The 23269-nt window shown below is 42.1% G+C and overlaps 2 protein-coding genes across 4 annotated transcripts in view; both read right to left on the bottom strand.

Moving 5' to 3' along the window:
- LOC109886533 (TBC1 domain family member 15-like) overlaps nt 1-8171 on the bottom strand; it is a 101681-nt gene extending 93510 nt beyond the window's left edge. For 2 of the 3 annotated variants that reach the window (XR_004207006.1, XR_004207007.1), the window contains exons 1-4: nt 7882-8171; nt 7120-7218; nt 6954-7025; nt 2431-2590 (exon numbers count right to left, since the gene is read on the bottom strand). Coding sequence is in view for 1 of the 3 variants with exons in the window: in XM_031815216.1 (XP_031671076.1) it covers nt 2431-2590; nt 6954-7025; nt 7120-7218; nt 7882-7905 (355 nt within the window). In the remaining 2 variants the exon portion in view is untranslated. The remainder of the gene's footprint in view (nt 1-2430; nt 2591-6953; nt 7026-7119; nt 7219-7881) is intronic. The other variant, XM_031815216.1, reaches the window with a different exon arrangement.
- Nucleotides 8172-20385: 12214 nt separating this feature from the next.
- On the bottom strand, nt 20386-23013 carry LOC116360637 (complement C1q-like protein 2). Its single transcript, XM_031815651.1, has one exon. It carries the CDS (start codon nt 22907-22909, stop codon nt 22271-22273), a length of 639 nt encoding a protein of 212 aa, XP_031671511.1. The 5' UTR covers nt 22910-23013; the 3' UTR covers nt 20386-22270.
- Between the last annotated feature and the right edge of the window lie 256 nt (nt 23014-23269).

Below are 23269 nucleotides of genomic sequence, written 5' to 3'. Positions count from 1 at the left end.
ATGAGAGAGACCAGCCAGAGAGGACGGAGAGAGAGAGAGAAATATACTGTATATATGAGAGAGACCAGCCAGAGAGGACGGAGAGAGAGAGAAATATACTGTATATATGAGAGAGACCAGCCAGAGAGGACGGAGAGAGAGAGAGAAATATACTGTATATATGAGAGAGACCAGCCAGAGAGGACGGAGAGAGAGAGAAATATACTGTATATATGAGAGAGACCAGCCAGAGAGGACGGAGAGAGAGAGAGAAATATACTGTATATATGAGAGAGACCAGCCAGAGAGGACGGAGAGAGAGAGAAATATACTGTATATATGAGAGAGACCAGCCAGAGAGGAGGGAGAGAGAGAGAGAAATATACTGTATATATGAGAGAGACCAGCCAGAGAGGACGGAGAGAGAGAGAGAGAAATATACTGTATATATGAGAGAGACCAGCCAGAGAGGACGGAGAGAGAGAGAAATATACTGTATATATGAGAGAGACCAGCCAGAGAGGAGGGAGAGAGAGAGAGAAATATACTGTATATATGAGAGAGACCAGCCAGAGAGGACGGAGAGAGAGAGAAATATACTGTATATATGAGAGAGACCAGCCAGAGAGGACGGAGAGAGAGAGAGAAATATACTGTATATATGAGAGAGACCAGCCAGAGAGGACGGAGAGAGAGAGAGAAATATACTGTATATATGAGAGAGACCAGCCAGAGAGGACGGAGAGAGAGAAATATACTGTATATATGAGAGAGACCAGCCAGAGAGGAGGGAGAGAGAGAGAGAAATATACTGTATATATGAGAGAGACCAGCCAGAGAGGAGGGAGAGAGAGAGAAATATACTGTATATATGAGAGAGACCAGCCAGAGAGGACGGAGAGAGAGAGAAATATACTGTATATATGAGAGAGACCAGCCAGAGAGGAGGGAGAGAGAGAGAAATATACTGTATATATGAGAGAGACCAGCCAGAGAGGAGGGAGAGAGAGAGAAATATACTGTATATATGAGAGAGACCAGCCAGAGAGGAGGGAGAGAGAGAGAAATATACTGTATATATGAGAGAGACCAGCCAGAGAGGAGGGAAAGAGAGAGAGAAATATACTGTATATATGAGAGAGACCAGCCAGAGAGGAGGGAGAGAGAGAGAGAAATATACTGTATATATGAGAGAGACCAGCCAGAGAGGACGGAGAGAGAGAGAAATATACTGTATATATGAGAGAGACCAGCCAGAGAGGACGGAGAGAGAGAGAAATATACTGTATATATGAGAGAGACCAGCCAGAGAGGAGGGAGAGAGAGAGAGAAATATACTGTATATATGAGAGAGACCAGCCAGAGAGGAGGGAGAGAGAGAGAGAAATATACTGTATATATGAGAGAGACCAGCCAGAGAGGACGGAGAGAGAGAGAGAAATATACTGTATATATGAGAGAGACCGCTGCACGCTTAACAAGGTTAAGTCTTGCCAGGAAGAACCACAGAACGGCAAGGCCAAGAACAACAATTATGTTGCATTGTGGTTCCAGTGCTAGACATTGCGGTTCCAGTACTAGACATTGCGGTTCCAGTACTAGACATTGCGGTTCCAGTACTAGACATTGCGGTTCCAGTACTAGACATTGCGGTTCCAGTACTAGACATTGCGGTTCCAGTACTAGACATTGCGGTTCCAGTACTAGACATTGCGGTTCCAGTACTAGACATTGCGGTTCCAGTACTAGACATTGTGGTTCCAGTACTAGACATTGTGGTTCCAGTACTAGACATTGTGGTTCCAGAAACCGGACATTTCTCATTGCAGTAGGCTCCAGGTAATGACAATATATCAGCTGGACAGGTAAGGAATAGTGACATTTCTCATTGCAGTAGGCTCCAGGTAATGACAATATATCATCTGGACAGGTAAGGAATAGTGACATTTCTCATTGCAGTAGGCTCCAGGTAATGACAATATATCAGCTGGACAGGTAAGGAATAGTGACATATTTCATTGCAGTAGGCTCCAGGTAATGACAATATATCAGCTGGACAGGTAAGGAATAGTGACATTTCTCATTGCAGTAGGCTCCAGGTAATGACAATATATCATCTGGACAGGTAAGGAATAGTGACATTTCTCATTGCAGTAGGCTCCAGGTAATGACAATATATCATCTGGACAGGTAAGGAATAGTGATATTTGTCATTGCAGTAGGCTCCAGGTAATGGCAATATATCAGCTGGACAGGTAAGGAATAGTGACATTTGTCTCTCCATAGAGGAAGCATGATGATGCTAAAACATTGATATGTTCTCCATGACTTTCCCTGACTAAATAAAAAGGTCAAATCAATGGCCATTCTACTGTGGCCTACCTGGGCCTACTCTGTTCTGCTGTGTTCTAGGGTGTTCTGCTGTGTTCTAGGGTGTTCTCTTCCACTCACCTTCATGGTTGCTGGGTTTCTTCCTGAACTGAACAGTGTGAACCATGTCCCATTCTGTCTCACAGCTCAGCTGGTGCTCCACCTGCCTGGTAGGCTGGTCTCCTGGGTCTTGGCTCGGACCCTGGTGCCGCTGGCCCCATTCAAACACAGAGCTAGACTCCTGGGAGAGAGAATACAGGTATACTCACACACCTACCCCATATACTGTACTATCTATATACAGTACACACACCTACCCCATATACTGTACTATGTACAGTAGTGTTCAAAAGTTTGTGGTCATGTAGAAATGTCCTTGTTTTCCATGAAAACATACCTGAAATGAGTTGCAAAATGAATAGGAAATATAGTCAAGACGTTGACAAGGTTATAGATAATGATTTTTAATTGAAATAATAATTGTGTCCTTCAAACTCTGCTTTTGTCAAAGAATCCTCCATTTGCAGCGATTACATCCTTACAGACCTTTGGCATCCTAGTTGTCAATTTGTTGAGGTAATCTGAAGAGATTTCACCCCATGCTTCCTGAAGCACCTCTCACAAGTTGGATTGGCTTGATGGGCACTTCTTACGTACCCTACGGTCAAGCTGCTCCCACAACAGCTCAATAGGGGTGAGATCCGGTGACTGTGCTGGCCACTCCATTATAGACAGAATACCAGCTGACTGCTTCCTCCCTAAATAGTTCTTGCATAGTTTGGAGATGTGCTTTGGGTCATTGTCCTGTTGTAGGAGGGAATTGGCTCCAATTAAGCGCCGTCCACAGGGTATGGCATGGTGTTGCAAAATGGAGTGATAGCCTTCCTTCTTCAAGATCTATTTTACCCTGTACAAATCTCCCACTTTACCACCACCAAAGCACCCCCAGACCATCTCCTTTTACCCTGTACAAATCTCCCACTTTACCAGCACCAAAGCACCCCCAGACCATATCCTTTTACCCTGTACAAATCTCCCACTTTACCAGCACCAAAGCACCCCCAGACCATATCCTTTTACCCTGTACAAATCTCCCACTTTACCAGCACCAAAGCACCCCCAGACCATCTCCTTTTACCCTGTACACATCTCCCACTTTACCAGCACCAAAGCACCCCCATACCATCTCCTTTTACCCTGTACAAATCTCCCACTTTACCAGCACCAAAGCACCCCCAGACCATCTCCTTTTACCCTGTACACATCTCCCACTTTACCAGCACCAAAGCACCCCCAGACCATCACATTGCCTCCACCATGTTTGATAGATGGCATCAAGCACTCCTCCAGCATCTTTTCTGCATCTCATGAATGTTCTTCTTTATGATCCTAACACCTCAAACTCAGATTTTTCTGTCCATAACACTCTTTTTCTAAATCTTCCTCTGTCCAGTGTGTTCTTTGCCCATCTCAATCTTTTATTTTTAATTGGCCAGTCTGAGATATGGCTTTCTTTTTCGCAACTCTGCCTAGAAGGCCAGCATCCCGGAGTCTCCTCTTCACTGTTGATGTTGAGACTGGACAGAGGAACTCTGCCTAGAAGGCCAGCATCCCGGAGTCTCCTCTTCACTGTTGATGTTGAGACTGGACAGAGGAACTCTGCCTAGAAGGCCAGCATCCCGGAGTCTCCTCTTCACTGTTGATGTTGAGACTGGACAGAGGAACTCTGCCTAGAAGGCCAGCATCCCGGAGTCTCCTCTTCACTGTTGATGTTGAGACTGGACAGAGGAACTCTGCCTAGAAGGCCAGCATCCCGGAGTCACCTCTTCACTGTTGATGTTGAGACTGGACAGAGGAACTCTGCCTAGAAGGCCAGCATCCCGGAGTCTCCTCTTCACTGTTGATGTTGAGACTGGACAGAGGAACTCTGCCTAGAAGGCCAGCATCCCGGAGTCACCTCTTCACTGTTGATGTTGAGACTGGACAGAGGAACTCTGCCTAGAAGGCCAGCATCCCGGAGTCTCCTCTTCACTGTTGATGTTGAGACTGGACAGAGGAACTCTGCCTAGAAGGCCAGCATCCCGGAGTCTCCTCTTCACTGTTGATGTTGAGACTGGACAGAGGAACTCTGCCTAGAAGGCCAGCATCCCGGAGTCGCCTCTTCACTGTTGATGTTGAGACTGGACAGAGGAACTCTGCCTAGAAGGCCAGAATCCCGGAGTCTCCTCTTCACTGTTGACGTTGAGACTGGACAGAGGAACTCTGCCTAGAAGGCCAGCGTCCCGGAGTCGCCTCTTCACTGTTGATGTTGACACTGGACAGAGGAACTCTGCCTAGAAGGCCAGCATCCCGGAGTCGCCTCTTCACTGTTGATGTTGAGACTGGACAGAGGAACTCTGCCTAGAAGGCCAGCATCCCGGAGTCGCCTCTTCACTGTTGATGTTGAGACTGGACAGAGGAACTCTGCCTAGAAGGCCAGCATCCCGGAGTCGCCTCTTCACTGTTGATGTTGAGACTGGACAGAGGAACTCTGCCTAGAAGGCCAGCATCCCGGAGTCGCCTCTTCACTGTTGATGTTGAGGCTAGTGTTTTGCAGCAACTATTTAATGAAGCTGCCAGTTGAGGACATGTGAGGCATCTGTTTCTCAAACTAGACACAAATGTACTTGCCCTTTTGCTCAGTTATGCACCGGGGCCTCCGATTGCACTGTTCTGTGAAAAGGGGTTTTCTAATGATCAATTAGCCTTTTGAAACTATAAACTTGAATTAGCTACACAACGTGCCATTGGAACACAGGAGTGATGGTTTCTGATGATGCTCCTCTGTACGCCAATGTAGATATTCCATTTTTTATTTTTTTTATCTGCTGTTTTTCAGAAATGTCGAAGTGACCCCAAAATGTTGTACTATCTATATACAGTACATAGTTCTGGCTGGGTAGGTAGTGGTACAAATAGATACAGCAAAGGCTGGAAATACTATGAGAGGCTATTCAAATTAAACCGGTTTTGACAGAGAAAGAGAATAAAATTTTCTCCACAGAGAACCAAACTGACAGACATCTGTCCTGAGTGGCTGGTAGAGAGAGGAGAGTTTAGTTTCCATGAAGAGATGAGCTAGCTATGCGTTTTCATCACGACCAGGATGAACCATTTTAGATTCAGGAATCAGGATATAGTTCTGGGCTTCGGTTTCCTGTTGCATGTCTGCTCTCAAGGGTTTTTATTTCAGTCAGAGATCACTAGAACATCTGCACTCTAGTGCAGCAGAGAAACAGAGTCAGGAAACATGAAGCGATGCTGCTGTCACATGACCAAGGTGATTGGAGCCAGACTGTGGTTTGACAGTCATCGTCGAGCTCTCAAGACAACCGATGTGTCACCATGGATACAGCCAAGCCAACATATAAAAATGTGGAGTGTTGTCACCATAATCCTGACTAATGTTCCCTTTAAGCTGTGCGGACACTGCACAGACGAAATATCAGCCCGCGCAGAGAAGCACGAGATTGAACTTCACTCCACTTTATAGAGTTTTCCCCCCTTTAGTTAACACTATCAACATTTCCCTTTACTGTGGGAATTGTGATCGAGTCAATGCGATATTAGCCACTTTCAATGCAACATAACGAAACAAAACGAATTGTGATCGAGTCGATGCGATATTAGCCACTTCCAACGCAACATAACGAAACAAAACAAATTGTGCAGAACTAACGATGCAAGAGATGTTGTTGTAATCAGAACGCATCGGTGTGTGATTCTATTGCATTGACAGGCACCACTCAGCCCGTACTCTACACAGACCGGTGGCATAACCAATCAGAGATGCAGTAGTCCTATACACACACAGTTACAAACTGGGTGGTTCAAACCCTGGATGCTGATTGGCTGACAGCTGTGGTATATCAGACTGTATACCACGGGTATGACATTTAGTTTTACTGCTCTAATTACCTTGGTATTAGCCCAGTGATAGATCTGTAGTCAGCAATAGGGGAGTGATTGCTTCCTACAAGACCACAAAACATGTACATTTCTAGACATCTTTGAAACGTGAGTCAGGTAAAGGGCTTTTGTTTTTGTCTTAAAGGGGCAGTGTTGTATTTTGAGACAGGCTTGAATAATATAAGTATCCAATAGGCAGAAGGTAGTATAATTTGTCTAATTCCCTGTAATAATGTCAGAATAATAATTAATTGTATTTTAAGTGGTTTCTTGCATCAAACACCATTTCCAGTCACCTCCTGGTCTGAAGGACAAGTGGATAAACAGGTTCACGTGAAGCCCTGTGTGTGTTTTTTTTCCCCAAAGGTCTCATGAAATGTAGGTCTACACTGAACACCACACATTGGCTGCTACTGTAGGCTGACTGATAGAACAGCCATTTCCATGTTAAACAAATTGCACTGTCTGTCTGTGTTATCAGCACCAGCTAACAGTTGTGGCCAAACGCCAATTAGCAGTTTTTCTATATGAATGTACCAGTAAGATTGATAAGAGAAATCTTGTTAGTATTTTAATATACGCACATGTGTACACTTTGTTTATGATGACCTGAAACATGGAATATTACATCAAAAGATGTGTAAATAATGTCTAACCTTGGCAGCACACAGCATGGCAGAGTGGTCAACATCTTCCACGGGTTTATATTCCAGCACTATGTCTCCATCCTGGTAGAAATGACGAGAAGGAATGTTCAGTCTGATCTGTGGACATCATAACAGGGAAGGATAAATCTCATTCTGTTGTTTCATATCGACATACCTGGTCTAGGACACGCAGGGATCCTGAAGTCAGAGAATCCTGCTCCTCACTCCTTTCTGGGTTGGTGTGTATAAAAACTCCATCATGCTCATATAGAACCTGAGAGAGAAAAGAGGGAAACACATTCAGAGATGAATACAACTCATGTTATGTTGTTGTTGGAGACTTAGCGTACCTAGCTAGCTAGCTAACTTCATCCAAATCAAGTGCTATTTCCATGTGACAATGTAATGGGATACATTTTCTTCATTGTTTATAATTTTGCTCTTTGAACATTGACCAATTTCACATTCTTTCACCTTTCTACCTTTTCGGAAATGTGATGTTGTGGCTAACTAGGTAGCTGGCTCAACCAACTTCCTGACAACTTTTAAACTGTTTTGCATGTTTGTGTTGGTGGTTGTTAGTACAACAAGTTAGCTCGACTTGTCACTATGAAAGCTAACAATATGAGCCTGTTGCTATTCTGGAAGTCGACAGGTTCAACGTTTTACAAGTAACTTCTTATGACGGCAAACCACGTTGTTTCACATGAATCTGCACGACTCTGCAAACTGGACAGGCAACTTCTACTAACTAACGTTAACTGTCAAGTGTCGACAATGGTTTTGTTCAACTTCTAGCCAACTGTTTTCGGTTCAACTATTTACAAAACCTCACAGACAACATGATCCGTTGACAATGAAAACAAAACATATATATATATATATTATTATTATTATTATTTTTAAACTAAATGCCACAAATCTGTTTTCTCAGCACCTTGAAGCCCGCTGAAGTCGCCATGTCGCCTGTCTCAGCTGACGACGACGTAGTAGGACAGCTCACGCGTTTCCAGTTGTTTTGGGAGGGCAGAACAAATAACTAAATACTCGTCAATGTGTGTTGCTGATTTTTGACACATTCATTGTAAACCAACGACGCAAATAACGAGATCATTGAAAAAGTTGAGTGTATCTCGCATACAACAGAGATTATTAATTGAACTGTTATTTGTTCAAGCTTCCACTTCCGCAAACATTCGCCAGGGAACATTAGCGTTAACAGGGGTGTAGTCATTATCCCGATTCTGTTGCAAAACGTTTCGTAAACGGAACGAAACGGGGCGGGACCTACCTTAATCTGTCCAATAGAATCTCTCGGTTTTTTTGGAACTGTTTGGACTAATGATTACACCCAGCAGTAGGAGTAGGAGGTGGCACCTTTGGACTTTGTCATAGGATGTTGTTTAGTGTTTAATTTGCGGCTTTTATTCCAGACAAAGGTTGTAAAACCCTGTACATATTCAGTCAAATCATCAAATCAAATTGTATGTCACATGTACCGAGTACAACAAGTGAAGTAGACCTTACAGTGAAATGCTTACTTACAAGCCCTTAACAAACAATGCCGTTTCATTAAGAATTTCTTACTAAAATTAACTGAAGTAAAAAATAAATAAATAAGAAAATAGAAAAATAACAAATGATTAAAGAGGAACAATAAAATAACTAGCGAGGCTATGTACAGGGGGTACCGGTCAAAGACTGGTGTCATACCTATCACATACCAGGTGATAAAATCAACTCTCTCTCTCTTCAATTCAAAGGGCAACATGTTTACATTACCAAAGCAAGTGAAATAGATAATAAACCAAAGTGAAAGACAATAATAAACAACAAAAGTTTAAAAGGAATTAGAGACATTTCCAATGTCAATGTATGGCTATGTACAGTGTTGTAACGATGTGCAAATAGTTAAAGTACAAAAAGGAAAATGAATAAGCATAAATATGGGTTGTATTTACAGTGGTGTTTGTTCTTCACTGGTTGACCTTTTCTTGTGGCAACAGGTCACAAATGTTGTTGCTGTGATGCACACTGTGGTACTGTATTTCAACCAATATCAAGATTGGATTGTTTTCAAATTCTTTGTGGGTCTGTGAAACTGAGGGAAATACGTGTCTCTAATATGGTCATACATTGGGCAGGAGGTTAGGAAATGCAGTTCGGTTTCCACCTCATTTTGTGGGCAGTGAGCACATAGCCTCTCTTCTCTTAAGAGGCTGGTCTGCCGATGGCAGCCTCTCTCAATAGCAAGGCTATGCTCACTGAGTCTGAGCATAGTCAAAGCCTTCCTTCATCTTGGGTTAGTCACAGTGGTCAGGTATTCTGCCACTGTGTCTCTCTGTTTAGGGCCAAACAGCGTTATAGTTTTCTCAGTTTTTCTTGGTTAATGAGCGGATCCCAGACCTCACAACCATAGAGGGCAATGGGCTCTATAACCGATTCAAGTCTTTTTCGCCTGATCCTAATTGGGATGTCATATTTGATGTTCCTTTTGATGACGTAGAAGGCCCTTCTCGCCTTGTCTCTCAGATCGTTCACAGCTTTGTGAAAGTAACCTGTGGCGCTGATGTTTAGGCCAAGGTATGTATCGTTTTTTGTGTGCTCCAGTGCAACAATGTCTAGATGGAATTTGTATTTGTGGTTCTGACGACTGGACCTTTTTTGGAACACCATTATTTTGGTCTTACTGAGATTTACTGTCAGGGCCCAGGTCTGAACAGAATCGGTTCTAGTGCCCTCGTCAGTTCAATAAGATATATGTTGAAGAGGGTGGGGATCAAGCTGTCTCACTCCACGGCCCTGTGGAAAGAAATGGGTGTGTTTTCTGCCAATTCTAACCGGACAATTGTTGTTTGTGTACATTCATTTTATAATGTTGCTTTTCCCCCAACACCACTTTCCATCCATTTGTATAGCAGACCCTCATGCCAAATTGAGTCAAAAGCTTTTTTGAAATCAACAAAGCATGAGAAGACTTTGCTTTTGTTGTGTTTTGTTTGTCAATAAGGGGGTGCAAGGTGAATATGTGTTCTGTCATACGGTAATTTGGTAAAAAGACAATTTGACATTTGCTCAGTACATTGTTTTCACTGAGGAAATGTATGAGTCTGCTGTTAATGATAATGCAGATACATTTTCCCAAGGTTGCTGTTGACACATATCCCACGGTAGTTATTGGGGTCGGATTTGTCTCCACTTTTGTGGTTTGGGGTGATCAGTCCTCGGTTCCAAGTTTTAGGGAAGATGCCAGAGCTGAGGATGATGTTAAAGAGTTTAAATATAGTGAGGTGAAATTTGTTGTCTGTATAATTAATAATTTCATGTATTATTCCATCAACACCACAGGCCTGTTAGGGTTGGAGGGGTTGTATTGTGTCCTGTCGTTCATTCAATGGAATTGGAGAATTCAGTGGGTTCTGGTCTTTAATAGCTGATTCTAAGTAATAACTAACTAATATAATAATAATATCTAACTAATATTTTCTATTGTTCATGTATGTGTTTTTGCTGTTTGTTCTTTGTTATATAAAATATATATGTTTTGAAGTGGTTTACCCAGACATCTCTATTTTGGATAGATAACTATTTGTGTTTTCCAATTTTCCCAGAAGTGGTTAGAGTCTATGGATTCTTCAATTGAAATTGAGTTGATTTATGACGTGCTGTTCCTTCTTTCTCTGTAGTGTATTTCTGTATTGTTTTAATGATTCACTATAGCGAAGGTGTAGACTCACGTTTTCTGGGTCTCTGTGTTTTTGGTTAGATACTGTATGTTCCTCAATTTATTTCTTAGGATTTTGCACTTTTCATCCTACCATTTGTCATTGTTGTTCATATTCTTAGGTTGTCTGGTTTAGATTTGATAGTGAAGCTATTTAGGCTTTCTACTGCCAAGTTTACACCTTCGCTATTGCAGTGAAACGTTTTGTCCAGAAAGTTGTCTAGAAGGGATTGAATTTGTTGTGATTAATTACTTTCTGGTAGGTTTCTACACTACTTTCCTTTCATCTATAACATTTATAAAATGTATGCAGTTTATTCAGCTTGATGCCTCATGATTGAATATTGCTCTGTTCAAGTAGAATGTGATTCTGCTGTGATCTGATAGGGGTGTCAGTGGGTTTTCTCTTTCTCCTCTCTCTCTCTTTCTAATGTATAATTTAGTGCATCTTGTTCTCACTTAATAGCAAATTAAAGCTGGAATTGCTCCAGTTACAGACCAGCTCAAACATTTACCTCTTCTGGCTCCTGTAAGACCTCTTTGTCTTCACAGAAGAGAGAGAGAGAAGGGGGAGAAATAGTGTGAGAGTTAGAGACAGAGAGAGAGACAGAGAGAGAGAGACACAGAGAGAGAGAGAGAAGGAGAAGGAGAAGGTGTCTCTGGGATGGATGAGGCTAATATTTCAGGAGACAGAAGGGGTATCTGGGATGGATGAGGCTAATATTTCAGGAGAGAAGGAGAAGGGGTATCTGGGATGGATGAGGCTAATATTCCAGGAGAGACAGAAGGTGTCTCTGGGATGGATGAGGCTAATATTTCAGGAGAGATAGAAGGTGTCTCTGGGATGGATGAGGCTAATATTCCAGGAGAGACAGAAGGTGTCTCTGGGATGGATGAGGCTAATATTTCAGGAGAGATAGAAGGTGTCTCTGGGATGGATGAGGCTAATATTTCAGGAGAGACAGAAGGTGTCTCTGGGATGGATGAGGCTATTATTTCAGGAGAGATAGAAGGTGTCTCTGGGATGGATGAGGCTAATATTCCAGGAGAGACAGAAGGTGTCTCTGGGATGGATGAGGCTAATATTTCAGGAGAGAAGGAGAAGGGGTATCTGGGATGGATGAGGCTAATATTTCAGGAGACAGAAGGAGAAGGGGTATCTGGGATGGATGAGGTTAATATTTCAGGAGACAGAAGGGGTATCTGGGATGGATGAGGCTAATATTTCAGGAGAGAAGGAGACGGGGTATCTGGGATGGATGAGGCTAATATTTCAGGAGACAGAAGGAGAAGGGGTATCTGGGATGGATGAGGCTAATATTTCAGGAGAGAAGGAGAAGGGGTATCTGGGATGGATGAGGCTAATATTTCAGGAGACAGAAGGAGAAGGGGTATCTGGGATGGATGAGGCTAATATTTCAGGAGACAGAAGGGGTATCTGGGATGGATGAGGCTAATATTTCAGGAGAGAAGGAGAAGGGTTATCTGGGATGGATGAGGCTAATATTTCAGGAGAGAAGGAGAAGGGGTATTTGAGATTGATGAGGCTAATATTTCAGGAGACAGAAGGGGTATCTGGGATGGATGAGGCTAATATTTCAGGAGAGAAGGAGAAGGGGTATCTGGGATGGATGAGGCTAATATTTCAGGAGAGAAGGAGAAGGGGTATCTGGGATGGATGAGGCTAATATTTCAGGAGACAGAAGGGGTATCTGGGATGGATGAGGCTAATATTTCAGGAGAGAAGGAGAAGGGGTATCTGGGATGGATGAGGCTAATATTTCAGGAGAGAAGGAGAAGGGGTATCTGGGATGGATGAGGCTAATATTTCAGGAGACAGAAGGGGTATCTGGGATGGATGAGGCTAATATTTCAGGAGAGAAGGAGAAGGGGTATCTGGGATGGATGAGGCTAATATTTCAGGAGAGAAGGAGAAGGGGTATCTGGGATGGATGAGGCTAATATTTCAGGAGACAGAAGGGGTATCTGGGATGGATGAGGCTAATATTTCAGGAGAGAAGGAGAAGGGGTATCTGGGATGGATGAGGCTAATATTTCAGGAGAGAAGGAGAAGGGGCATCTGGGATGGATGAGGCTAATATTTCAGGAGAGAAGGAGAAGGGGTATCTGGGATGGATGAGGCTAATATTTCAGGAGAGAAGGAGAAGGGGTATCTGGGATGGATGAGGCTAATATTTCAGGAGACAGAAGGGGTATCTGGGATGGATGAGGCTAATATTTCAGGAGAGAAGGAGAAGGGGTATCTGGGATGGATGAGGCTAATATTTCAGGAGACAGAAGGGGTATCTGGGATGGATGAGGCTAATATTTCAGGAGAGAAGGAGAAGGGGTATCTGGGATGGATGAGGCTAATATTTCAGGAGAGAAGGAGAAGGGGTATCTGGGATGGCCCCTGGATGAGTCTGAAGGGAAGTGTGTATCACTTTCTCATAAACTGTTCTAACTCACCACTCAGCCTGTTCCCACTGGAGGCCACAGCAGTCAGTAATAATGCTTTAAGTTCAAGTACACACACTCCGTGAAGAACGGCTTGGTCTCTGGTTCACTCAACCACAAACATGATGATGACTCCCACAGTTAGACAGAGTGCGAGTGCAGTTTCGTGTATGACTAAAAATGAATATTCTCTCCATGGTGCCCTCCTACACACGCACGGACACGCACGAGCACAAATATATACACACACACACACACACCGACTAACGTTTTTAAAAACACAGGTCACTGTTTTCATGAGGTTATTGATGTCATTCTGTAAAAAGTGTCAGTGAACTTCTCCAGGAAACCTGCCAAGTAGTTTTCCTGGTGTGATGTCACCACCTTGGTCTGTGTTCACGGTTGCCATTAGTTTTCCTGGTGTGATGTCACCACCGTGGTCTGTGTTCACGGTTCCCATTAGTTTTCCTGGTGTGATGTCACCACCTTGGTCTGTGTTCACGGTTCCCATTCGTTTTCCAGGTGTGATGTCACCACCTTGGTCTGTGTTCACGGTTCCCATTCGTTTTCCTGGTGTGATGTCACCACCTTGGTCTGTGTTCACGGTTCCCATTAGTTTTCCTGGTGTGATGTCACCACCTTGGTCTGTGTTCACGGTTCCCATTAGTTTTCCTGGTGTGATGTCGCCACCTACTGGTCTTGTGTATTATTAGCTTCTAACCAGTACAACAAGAGGAGGACGCAGTTTGGCATTTATTGTCATGAATCTTGCCCTGGAGGCAGCTTGCAGAGTGGTCACTAGCTGGCACAGCCATAAAGTCAGAAAATATACATTTGAACCTAACCTTAAGCACACTGCTAACCCTAATGACTAATCCTTAACTTAAATGAAGACCAAAAAGCAAATGTTTGTTTTCATGAATTTTTACAATACAGCCTATTTTGACTTTGCAGCAAGGCCCATGTAATGAAAACCACACAGTTCTACCTCCAGGGCAAGATTAATGACCTGCGAGAAGGATGGGCCTCCTCCCGTATGAGGGAGAATCTCAAATGCATACTCCTCGCGTCCTCTCTCTCCTCGTCTCCTTCTCAAAAACACATTGGAAAAAAGCTAGAGGTCCTTCCCCTCTGATCTTCTCCTCCAGTGGGTTTTGAGAAGGAGACGAGGAGATATTAAGTTTCTCCATGACTCTTGTTTCTCTCAAGGTTTCTTCCTTCTAAGGAGATGTTGACTTGCCACTCTACTGCTGCTTGCATAGGGATCTAGGGCCGGCTTACGGTAAAAGCACTTTGTGACTGATGATATAGAAAGGGATTTATGGATGGAATTTGATTTGTCCCAGAGGGCAATTGGTTTAGCAGCAGGTAAGGATGAGACGTAAAAAACATGTAAAATCCACGTAAATCACAATGATACACCATGACAACATCACAATGATACACCATGACAACAACACAATGATACACCATGACAACAACACAATGATACACCATGACAACAACACAATGATACACCATGACAACAACACAATGATACACCATGACAACATCACAATGATACACCATGACAACAACACAATGATACACCATGACAACATCACAATGATACACCATGACAACAACACAATGATACACCATGACAACAACACAATGATACACCATGACAACAACACAATGATACACCATGACAACATCACAATGATACACCATGACAACAACACAATGATACACCATGACAACAACACAATGATACACCATGACAACAACACAATGATACACCATGACAACAACACAATGATACACCATGACAACATCACAATGATAGACCATGACAACAACACAATGATACACCATGACAACAACACAATGATACACCATGACAACAACACAATGATACACCATGACAACATCACAATGATACACCATGACAACATCACAATGATACACCATGACAACAACACAATGATACACCATGACAACAACACAATGATACACCATGACAACAACACAATGATACACCATGACAACAACACAATGATACACCATGACAACAACACTATGATACACACTGACAACAACACAATGATACACCATGACAACAACACAATGATACACCATGACAACATCACAATGATACACCATGACAACAACACCATGACAATAACACAATAATACACACTGACAACAACACAATGATACACACTGACAACAACACAATGATTCACCATGACAACAACACAATGATACACACTGACAACAACACCATGACTATAACACATCTATACACACTGACAACAACACAATGATTCACCATGACAACAACACCATGACAACAACACAATGTTACACCATGATTAAAAAACTATGACACAAAATGGCAACAACACAATGACAACAACACCATTATACACACTGACAACAACACAATGACAACAACACCATTATACACAATGACAACAACACCATTATACACACTGACAACAACACAATGACGCACAATTATAAAACATAACAGGATAAAAACCAACACATAACCAGATAGTTCAAATCATTGCCTGGCTAGCTCAGTCGGTGGAGCACGATCTCTTAATCTCAGTGTCCTTGGTTCAAGCCCCACGTTGGATGATCATTTCCTTGGGGGTGGCAGGTAACATAGAGGTTAGTGAAGCGGACCAGTAACGTTCCATTTCTGGTCGGAAGTGGGCCGGCAACTGAAGAGTTGAGAGTATCAGTAACCTAGATGCAATCACCTGCCGTTGTGCCTTTGAGCAAGGCAATTAACCCCTAAAATGCTCAACGGATGCAGAGGTACGGCTGCCCTCTGTTCCAATCTCTCCAGTCTCTGTATGTATAGGGCTGCCCTCTGTTCCAATCTCTGTATGTATAGGGCTGCCCTCTGTTCCAATCTCTGTATGTATAGGGCTGCCCTCTGTTCCAATCTCTGTATGTATAGGGCTGCCCTCTGTTCCAATCTCTGTATGTATAGGGCTGCCCTCTGTTCCAATCTCTGTATTTATAGGGCTGCCCTCTGCTCCAATCTCTCCAATCTCTGTATTTATAGGGCTGCCCTCTGTTCCAATCTCTGTATATATAGGGCTGCCCTCTGTTCCAATCTCTCCAATCTCTGTATATATAGGGCTGCCCTCTGTTCCAATCTCTGTATATATAGGGCTGCCCTCTGTTCCAATCTCTCCAATCTCTGTATATATAGGGCTGCCCTCTGTTCCAATCTCTGTATATATAGGGCTGCCCTCTGCTCCAATCTCTGTATGTATAGGGCTTCCCTCTGTTCCAATCTCTCCAATCTCTGTATGTATAGGGCTGCCCTCTGTTCCAATCTCTGTATATATAGGGCTGCCCTCTGTTCCAATCTCTCCACTCTCTGTATATATAGGGCTGCCCTCTGCTCCAATCTCTCCAATCTCTGTATGTATAGGGCTGCCCTCTGTTCCAATCTCTGTATATATAGGGCTGCCCTCTGTTCCAATCTCTGTATGTATAGGGCTGCCCTCTGTTCCAATCTCTGTATATATAGGGCTGCCCTCTGCTCCAATCTCTCCAATCTCTGTATTTATAGGGCTGCCCTCTGCTCCAATCTCTCCAATCTCTGTATGTATAGGGCTGCCCTCTGCTCCAATCTCTGTATATATAGGGCTGCCCTCTGTTTCAATCTCTGTATGTATAGGGCTGCCCTCTGTTCCAATCTCTGTATATATAGGGCTGCCCTCTGTTCCAATCTCTGTATATATAGGGCTGCCCTCTGTTCCAATCTCTGTATATATAGGGCTGCCCTCTGTTCCAATCTCTCCATCTCTGTATGTATAGGGCTGCCCTCTGTTCCAATCTCTGTATATATAGGGCTGCCCTCTGTTCCAATCTCTCCAATCTCTGTATGTATAGGGCTGCCCTCTGTTCCAATCTCTGTATATATAGGGCTGCCCTCTGTTCCAATCTCTCCAATCTCTGTATATATAGGGCTGCCCTCTGCTCCAATCTCTCCAATCTCTGTATTTATAGGGCTGCCCTCTGTTCCAATCTCTCCAAATATAGGGCTGCCCTCTGCTCCAATCTCTCCAAATATAGGGCTGCCCTCTGCTCCAATCTCTCCAAATATAGGGCTGCCCTCTGCTCCAATCTCTGTATATATAGGGCTGCCCTCTGTTCCAATCTCTGTATATATAGGGCTGCCCTCTGTTCCAATCTCTGTATATATAGGGCTGCCCTCTGCTCCAATCTCTCCAATCTCTGTATATATAGGGCTGCCCTCTGTTCCAATCTCTGTATATATAGGGCTGCCCTCTGTTCCAATCTCGGTATATATAGGGCTGCCCTCTGCTCCAATCTCTGTATGTATAGGGCTTCCCTCTGTTCCAATCTCTCCAATCTCTGTATGTATAGGGCTGCCCTCTGTTCCAATCTCTGTATATATAGGGCTGCCCTCTGTTCCAATCTCTCCAATCTCTGTATATATAGGGCTGCCCTCTGCTCCAATCTCTCCAATCTCTGTATGTATAGGGCTGCCCTCTGTTCCAATCTCTGTATATATAGGGCTGCCCTCTGCTCCAATCTCTCCAATCTCTGTATATATAGGGCTGCCCTCTGCTCCAATCTCTCCAATCTCTGTATATATAGGGCTGCCCTCTGCTCCAATCTCTGTATATATAGGGCTGCCCTCTGCTCCAATCTCTGTATATATAGGGCTGCCCTCTGCTCCAATCTCTGTATATATAGGGCTGCCCTCTGCTCCAATCTCTGTATATATAGGGCTGCCCTCTGTTCCAATCTCTGTATTTATAGGGCTGCCCTCTGCTCCAATCTCTGTATATATAGGGCTGCCCTCTGCTCCAATCTCTCCAATCTCTGTATATATAGGGCTGCCCTCTGCTCCAATCTCTGTATATATAGGGCTGCCCTCTGCTCCAATCTCTCCAATCTCTGTATATATAGGGCTGCCCTCTGCTCCAATCTCTCCAATCTCTGTATATATAGGGCTGCCCTCTGTTCCAATCTCTGTATATATAGGGCTGCCCTCTGCTCCAATCTCTGTATATATAGGGCTGCCCTCTGTTCCAATCTCTGTATATATAGGGCTGCCCTCTGTTCCAATCTCTGTATATATAGGGCTGCCCTCTGTTCCAATCTCTGTATGTATAGGGCTGCCCTCTGCTCCAATCTCTGTATGTATAGGGCTGCCCTCTGTTCCAATCTCTGTATATATAGGGCTGCCCTCTGCTCCAATCTCTGTATATATAGGGCTGCCCTCTGCTCCAATCTCTGTATGTATAGGGCTGCCCTCTGCTCCAATCTCTGTATATATAGGGCTGCCCTCTGCTCCAATCTCTGTATGTATAGGGCTGCCCTCTGCTCCAATCTCTCCAATCTCTGTATATATAGGGCTGCCCTCTGCTCCAATCTCTGTATATATAGGGCTGCCCTGTGTTCCAATCTCTGTATATATAGGGCTGCCCTCTGCTCCAATCTCTGTATATATAGGGCTGCCCTCTGTTCCAATCTCTGTATATATAGGTGTTTCAGCCTAACTCAGTGTTTTCTGCCCAGCCCAGGACCCTTTAGTAAGGCCAACATGCAGGTGTTTCAGCCTAACTCAGTGTTTTCTGCCCAGCCCAGGACCCTTTAGTAAGGCCAACATGCAGGTGTTTCAGCCTAACTCAGTGTTTTCTGCCCAGCCCAGGACCCTTTAGTAAGGCCAACATGCAGGTGTTTCAGCCTAACTCAGTGTTTTCTGCCCAGCCCAGGACCCTTTAGTAAGGCCAACATGCAGGTGTTTCAGCCTAACTCAGTGTTTTCTGCCCAGCCCAGGACCCTTTAGTAAGGCCAACATGCAGGTGTTTCAGCCTAACTCAGTGTTTTCTGCCCAGCCCAGGACCCTTTAGTAAGGCCAACATGCAGGTGTTTCAGCCTAACTCAGTGTTTTCTGCCCAGCCCAGGACCCTTTAGTAAGGCCAACATGCAGGTGTTTCAGCCTGACTCAGTGTTTTCTGCCCAGCCCAGGACCCTTTAGTAAGGCCAAACTGCAGGTGTTTCAGCCTAACTCAGTGTTTTCTGCCCAGCCCAGGACCCTTTAGTAAGGCCAACATGCAGGTGTTTCAGCCTAACTCAGTGTTTTCTGCCCAGCCCAGGACCCTTTAGTAAGGCCAACATGCAGGTGTTTCAGCCTAACTCAGTGTTTTCTGCCCAGCCCAGGACCCTTTAGTAAGGCCAACATGCAGGTGTTTCAGCCTAACTCAGTGTTTTCTGCCCAGCCCAGGACCCTTTAGTAAGGCCAACATGCAGGTGTTTCAGCCTAACTCAGTGTTTTCTGCCCAGCCCAGGACCCTTTAGTAAGGCCAACATGCAGGTGTTTCAGCCTAACTCAGTGTTTTCTGCCCAGCCCAGGACCCTTTAGTAAGGCCAACATGCAGGTGTTTCAGCCTAACTCAGTGTTTTCTGCCCAGCCCAGGACCTCCACATCCGGCATCTTCACCTGTGGGATCATCTGAGACCAGCCACCTGGACAGCTGATGAAACTGAGGAGTATTTATGTCTGTAAGAACGCCCTTTATTGGGGAAAAACTAATTCTGATTGGCTGGGCCTGGCCCCCCATCTGTGACCCTGCCCAGTCATGTGAAATACATAGATTAGGGCCTAATGAATTTATTTCAATTGACTGATTTCCTTAAATGAGCAGCAGCTCAGTAAAATAGTTGAAATAGTTGCATGTTGCATTTCTACTTTAGTTCAGTATATATATATATATATATGTATATGTATATATATAAAAACATGTTAGGATCATGCCTGTAACATGTTAGGATCATGCCTGTAACATGTTAGGATCATGCCTGTAACATGTTATGTTTCATTTCTACTTTAGTTCAGTATATATATATATATATATATATATGTATATATATATATATAAACATGTTAGGATCATGCCTGTAACATGTTAGGATCATGCCTGTAACATGTTAGGATCATGCCTGTAACATGTTAGGATCATGCCTGTAACATGTTAGGATCATGCCTGTAACATGTTTCTTACTACATGATGGATGTTGAAGTTTTCTGTTTGTAATTTTTAGTTTTTTTGTTGTGTGTCTTGTTTGGTTTATGATATTTAAAAGAAGAAGAGGACATTATATTATTACTTACCGATAGATGTTCTTTTGTTTCGTTGAATTGATTTAATATTAGATCAGTTGTTTCTCAACGTGCCATCTGGCTTCTAAGAGTGAAGTGAAACCAAAACGGGGTAAATGATTACCAGTTATTTATGCACTTCTTTACCTCCCAAAAAATAAAGAAATCATTTAACTGAAATATTATTTAGTTGTCTTTCTTAATTGGAGAAGAACATTTATTTATGCATTAGACATGGAGGCCCGTTTCCCATTCTGTCTCATTGATCAAACAAATGATTTATAAAAATAATTCACTAGTCAGTTATTGAAAAGAGAATCAGGTCTACACTTTCATTCTTCCACAAAGCAGCACAAAGATTGCATCACCCGATCAGTACGTACAAAAATAACTGAAAAATAACTTGAGCTTGTTAATATATCCCACTGGACTGGTTGGTTCTGATTCAGATGCGTTGGGTTAAATGATGAAGACACAAACAATTGTTTGTTTATCACCTTGTTATCAATGCTTAGTTCACACACACAAAAAATCATAAACATTTTTTTTGTCATAGTCATAAATCATAGTACTATGTCATTAAATCATAGTACTATATGTCATTAAATCATAGTACTATATGTCATTAAATCATAGTACTATATGTCATTAAATCATAGTACTATATGTCATTAAATCATTGTACTATGTGTCATAAATCATAGTACTATATGTCATTAAATCATAGTACTATATGTCATTAAATCATAGTACTATATGTCATAAATCATAGTACTATATGTCATTAAATCATAGTACTATATGTCATTAAATCATTGTACTATGTAATAAATCATAGTACTATATGTCATTAAATCATAGTACTATGTCATTAAATCATAGTACTATATGTCATAAATCATAGTACTATATGTCATTAAATCATAGTACTATGTCATTAAATCATAGTACTATATGTCATAAATCATAGTACTATATGTCATTAAATCATAGTACTATGTCATTAAATCATAGTACTATGTCATTAAATCATAGTACTATATGTCATTAAATCATAGTACTATGTCATTAAATCATAGTACTATATGTCATAAATCATAGTATTATATGTCATAAATCATAGTACTATATGTCATAAATCATAGTACTATATGTCATAAATCATAGTACTATATGTCATTAAATCATGGTACTATATGTCATTAAATCATAGTACTATATGTCATAAATCATAGTACTATGATTTGACATATAGTACTATGATTTATGACATATAGTACTATGTAATTAAATCATAGTACTATATGTCATAAATCATAGTATTATATGTCATAAATCATAGTACTATGTGTCATAAATCATAGTATTATATGTCATAAATCATAGTATATGTCATAAATCATAGTATATGTCATAAATCATAGTATTATATGTCATAAATCATAGTACTATATGTCATAAATCATAGTATTATATGTCATAAATCATAGTATATGTCATAAATCATAGTACTATGTGTCATAAATCATAGTATTATATGTCATAAATCATAGTATATGTCATAAATCATAGTACTATGTGTCATAAATCATAGTATTATATGTCATAAATCATAGTACTATGTGTCATAAATCATAGTATTATATGTCATAAATCATAGTATATGTCATAAATCATAGTATATGTCATAAATCATAGTACTATATGTCATAAATCATAGTATTATATGTCATAAATCATAGTACTATATGTCATTAAATCATGGTACTATATGTCATAAATCATAGTATATGTCATAAATCATAGTACTATATGTCATAAATCATAGTACTATATGTCATAAATCATAGGACTATATGTCATAAATCATAGTACTATATGTCATAAATCATAGGACTATATGTCATAAATCATAGTACTATATGTCATAAATCATAGTACTATATGTCATAAAATCCTTATAAAGCAGTAGGATTCAGCGATAGAATAAACTGTTTTCTAAGTGAAGAGCAGAAAGCCAGTAAAGGTGCTGTGGTGATTATTGTCATCAAAGATGTTAAATCCTTCCATCAGTCGAGTGTAGACCTCATCTCCTGCATCCAACTGCAGTGTGACACCATTGGTTCCACCGTCCTCCGAGTCTGAAACATCATCGGTCACAGTCACCATTACAAGTCCATTTTTATACAGCGACACTCTTCTCCCCTTGCTGGAGGTTGTAAAGGCAGTGTATGTGAAGTAGTAGACTCCATTAACCGGTGCTCTGAAGATACCCGTCACCGGACTGTAAGCCTCACCAATATTGTTGAAGACATGTTTGTAGGCCAGGATGACATCATCACTATTTGGTCCTTTGGATTCAGACAGCGAGGCTGAGAAGGCCACCTTCGGTCTCTCTCCGTTCTCTCTCTTCAGTTCCTCCACAATGGCTCCCATCTCATTCAGTTTGGTGCTCTGTTGAGCCACAATGGCTCTCAGCTCCTGGAGTAGGACTCTCTGTTCCTCCACCTGGCTCTCGCTGGCCCTCTGTGTGGTTTCCATAAAGATTGGCTTCTTGTCAACGTCTCTACTTTGAAAAACCTGCAGCTCAGAGAGACAGCTGCCGAGAACAAACAGCAGAGCGACGAAGGTCCTCATCTTTCAGATCAACTCTGGGATCCTTTGGTATCAAAACACCTAAATTCAAGAATTCTATACAGATGAATAGTGAACCATTTACTCAGTCATTCATTGTTAATACTTAACTGTCCTTGGATAAGGTGCCGATGTAGCGATGTTCTGATGTTTAAGTTCAAAGTTTTTATTTATCCAACGGCAGACAGTAAACACTCTCTGAAATACTTGCTGTGTTGACAGAATTCTTTATATCAAGAGAATGAAATGAACTTATGTCTTATAAAATGATATACGATGTAGAGTGCAGAAAGTAAGTTACAGACAGTACTTTGGCAAATAAGAAAGTATTTATTTTAAACCTCCCTCTTTGGGCTGGATGTG

Source organism: Oncorhynchus kisutch, unplaced genomic scaffold, assembly GCF_002021735.2.
Source record: "Oncorhynchus kisutch isolate 150728-3 unplaced genomic scaffold, Okis_V2 Okis09a-Okis19a_hom, whole genome shotgun sequence".
Taxonomy (NCBI): Eukaryota; Metazoa; Chordata; class Actinopteri; order Salmoniformes; family Salmonidae; genus Oncorhynchus; species Oncorhynchus kisutch.
Note: the sequence above shows the minus strand (reverse complement) of the source record. Positions and strands in the feature narration are given on the sequence as shown.

What these genes read in the sequence shown, in the direction of transcription:
- LOC116360637 (XM_031815651.1), bottom strand. Translation starts at nt 22,909, where the DNA reads ATGAGGACCTTCGTCGCTCTGCTGTTTGTTCTCGGCAGCTGTCTCTCT.